The sequence below is a fragment of the Thalia democratica genome, chromosome 5 (assembly GCF_965202585.1).
Source record: "Thalia democratica chromosome 5, ktThaDemo2.hap1.1, whole genome shotgun sequence".
Classification (NCBI taxonomy): domain Eukaryota; kingdom Metazoa; phylum Chordata; class Thaliacea; order Salpida; family Salpidae; genus Thalia; species Thalia democratica.
The window spans coordinates 61,147,307-61,150,992 of NC_139169.1; the positions used below are offsets into that span (position 1 = coordinate 61,147,307).

Below are 3,686 nucleotides of genomic sequence, written 5' to 3' on the forward strand. Positions count from 1 at the left end.
ATTTAAAACTTTTAATACTTATCAAAAACACATACTTTTTTATCTATAAGTACCTTAGAGTTTTTTGATAGAAGTTTAGTTAGGTATTAGTCGTTGTTAAGCCTTCATAATCATCAGCTACAGAGTATTATAAATTATACATAATAACAACTAAAAAAACATTTAATATATAGATAAATTAAATAAGTGATTTTTTTAATTATTGTTGAGTTTACCTGTGCTGTAGTTTTTGGTTTCAGCAGTTATGTTTACTTGACTGATTGTTGTTGTTACTTGGTCAGCTTGAGTAGCTTTATACAGAGTACAGCATAGTATTGTGAAGACTAGAAATGCATTCATTCTTTATTTTTGTATTTTATTAACTGTTCTTTACAAGGTAATAACGTATTAATACAACGTTGAAATTAAAATTTATTATATAAAACACAAAAATTTTTTGTACACTTGAGTTAATAGTTTACATTTATATCAAGTTAGTTTTACTTTATTTTTTATCATTGTCAATTAAATTAAGATAACGTGTCTACAGTCTGTTAATACATCAATAAAAAACAACATTATTTTTACGTTGTACGGCGTTGGTGTTTATTACGTCATTACTAATAACTTAATATTTTAAATATGTTCAAAAATTATAAGTACCTTTACTTATAACTATAATTCATAACACATCTGTCACTGACTTAGTTAGAATTTTGTACATTTAGTAGATTAATAAATATTTTAAAGTATTTTTAAGTGGACAATGTGTTTTTAAGAAACTTTGACTTATGATCTTACAATATTACTTTAGAAAATATTTTTAAATATTTTAATTAATTTATAAACAATTAAGTTTGTATATACTAATACTTTACTAAAGCACTATTTTGTATTTGAATAAAAAAGTAGTCAATCAATAGCTGATATTTCCGAGTTGTTTAAAATAATGTAAATCAGAGTTTTCTGTCTTTTTTAGATAATAATTAACCATAGAACAATTTAATTTATATACAAAAAGCCTATAATCTTTAAAAACTTCAAATCTTATATAAAGTTGTAAAAAAAAGTAATTAAGTAAATTCTTTTATCATGAATTAAAACGACTGTTTTTGTCTGCAAACACTTTATTGACTTACGGTGTTTTACTGCTCATAAAATATGAACAGCAATACAGAATCTGTGAAAAATTGTATTTAAAAAAGCATGCAAAGTTATGTGTTTGTGTCTTGTGCGTCCGAACTATAAACACCGGTTCGTTAGTAAAAGACAAGCAGTGAGATTTTATCTAGCAGTAAAAAACCAGTTTAAAATATTTTAATTTAATTTTTTATTTTAAACCAGCATTGTAGTTTTTTGACTATACTTGCTAAGGTTTTAGTATTGAGATGTAAGCTTTATAAAAATAAGTAACAACTCAAGAAAAATTGTAAAAAAAATATTAGTTAACAAACTTCTAAAAACATAAAAACATACAAATAGCCAAAATGATAACTTTTTGTTATCATAAGCATCTAAGAACTCTAAAAATTTACTTTTAAATTTTGGAAGTTTTAATGTGGTATGACATTATGTTATTATTGTTATGACATAACATAAAACATTTTACAATTCAAAAAATAAATCTAAGCGTTTGTTAACAAAGATCCTACAACACAAGTTCACTTGAATATATAATAATAATAACAAATTATCAGTATTCTTTATTACACTAATACAATGATATATTTCTGTGTGATAACGGGTTAACACACTTCAACGGAGCTTTTAATATCAAGAAAATACTTATAGCTCCGTTGATTTTCTTATTCTCGTTTAATAAGTATTTTCTTGATTTTCAAAGCACCGTTGAAGTGCGTTAACCCGTTAAACACAGAAACATACAACATATATAAATTTAGCGGTTTTAAAATCCGTTTAAACATAAAGTTATCTATTTTTCAAGAGCCGAGCTAGCTTAATTTATTTTTTTGTCATATTTTTGTTACAGCAATATTCTACGTAACAAATAAATCTTATACACATTTATCATAAAAAATCTTGATCAGTTTAAAGCTTTTGTATGTTTTTGTTCGAAAGTTAAGTAAGATGCCTAGAAAATTTATTTTTTACTTTTTATTGTATATTGTTAATCTTAAAGAAATTCGACCATTGCAAACATCAAGTTTTAGCTTACATTCTTACTATGTGGTCGTTTCTAGCCGAATTCATAATAGAATTCAGAAATGCATGGGGTCATTAATTCGTAAAGATTTTGTTCTAACGTCTGCGCATTGTGTCAGAAGTAACGACGGTAAAAAACTCAAAGCGACAGTTTCGGTTGGTGACACTTTTAAAGGCGATATTTCTACTGAAAACACCACTAATGTTGAAAATTGTGGTTTTTTCACTTTTCAAGTCGAAGAGATAATAACTCACAATCGATATCTTCAAAATCCCCATGTCAACGATATTGCTCTTCTTCGAATCAAACCAGCTCTTCCAGTAGACTGTGGAAAAGTTTCTCCTATACTTCTACCAAAGCTAAAAATGTCTAATCATTATGACACAAACGTTGGCATAAAGTTCAAAAAGGAAATGAAATTTATCAGCTTCAAAAACTCTGCAGTTTTCAAAGAGGAAAGTGCTCGAATTTTACCTCAAAACAGGTGTGAAATTGACGACAAAACCTGGACTTTTTGTGCTCGAATTATCAACAAGATAGCTGACACGCATCTTGGTCTAGATGGTCGTTTCAGCGGACTTTTGGTCGATGAACGCGGCGTCTTGCTGGGAACACTGATTGAAGACGTTTACGACAAAAACGGTTTGTACAGCGGTTCTAAGTTCGTTAACGTTTCCTCATACATGCCTTGGATTGGCAAGGAATTAAATGAAAGAAAATAATTGGTTGTTCGTTATAAGAAAACTTAACTGTTTACAAGTAGTCGTATCAAGTCTTTGGTACAGAATAAAAAAAGCCAAAAAGAAAAGTAATTTTGATAAAAGTTTTAATTTTACAATGTACTCGTTTTAGTAAAACTTGTTCCTGTGGTTTAGTACAACCTCAATACTAAAGTTTACAGTTGCTTGTAAATTTAAGAAAAGCTGACCGCCTAATACCAATGTTATAATTTCAATTCTACTTTTTTTATTTTAAAAGTGGTATTAAAATAAAAGTTGTTTTTTTAATTAAAAAGTTTACACTTAAATTAGCTAGATTAGTTTTAATAACATTTCAAACACGAACTTTTAAAGATTATTTTTGTGATTAGGAGTAAAACAACAAGTAGTAAAATAACATATAACAAAATATGTTTAAATGTTCACTAACCAAAAGAAGATTTTAGATTTCGTGATGCTTCAAAAGTTTAGTGGCAACTTTTTCGTCACTAGTTTAGGAAAAGTTATGTGATTTTTATCATATCGCCTTCCCAGCATAAAAATTATTTCAGCATAGTCCACATGTATTAAATAAAACTATTTATGACGTTTCTTTTTGGTATTTTTCACTAAACGATAAGGATTATACTGAGAAATTTTTACCATTTACTTTTTCTAAATTTGATATTAAAAAAAATATCTTTTCTACGTTACTTATCAACTTCTTAAAATATTTATTTACTTATAATTAATTAAGAATAAACTCTTAAAATGACCGTTAAAAAAGCTACGGGCAGTTCTGTAGCACATAGTTTAAGTTTTGTTTTTGGATTTTATTTTGCTTA

The 3,686-nt window shown here is 26.8% G+C and overlaps 1 protein-coding gene across 1 annotated transcript; it reads left to right on the forward strand.

Annotated features, from left to right (window-relative positions):
* The first annotated feature begins 2,208 nt into the window (after nucleotides 1-2,208).
* LOC145836703 (uncharacterized) lies at nucleotides 2,209-2,865 on the forward strand. The gene has a single exon (XM_082944485.1). The coding sequence runs from the start codon at nucleotides 2,209-2,211 to the stop codon at nucleotides 2,863-2,865; it is 657 nt and encodes a 218-aa protein (XP_082800611.1).
* The last annotated feature ends 821 nt before the right edge of the window (nucleotides 2,866-3,686 follow it).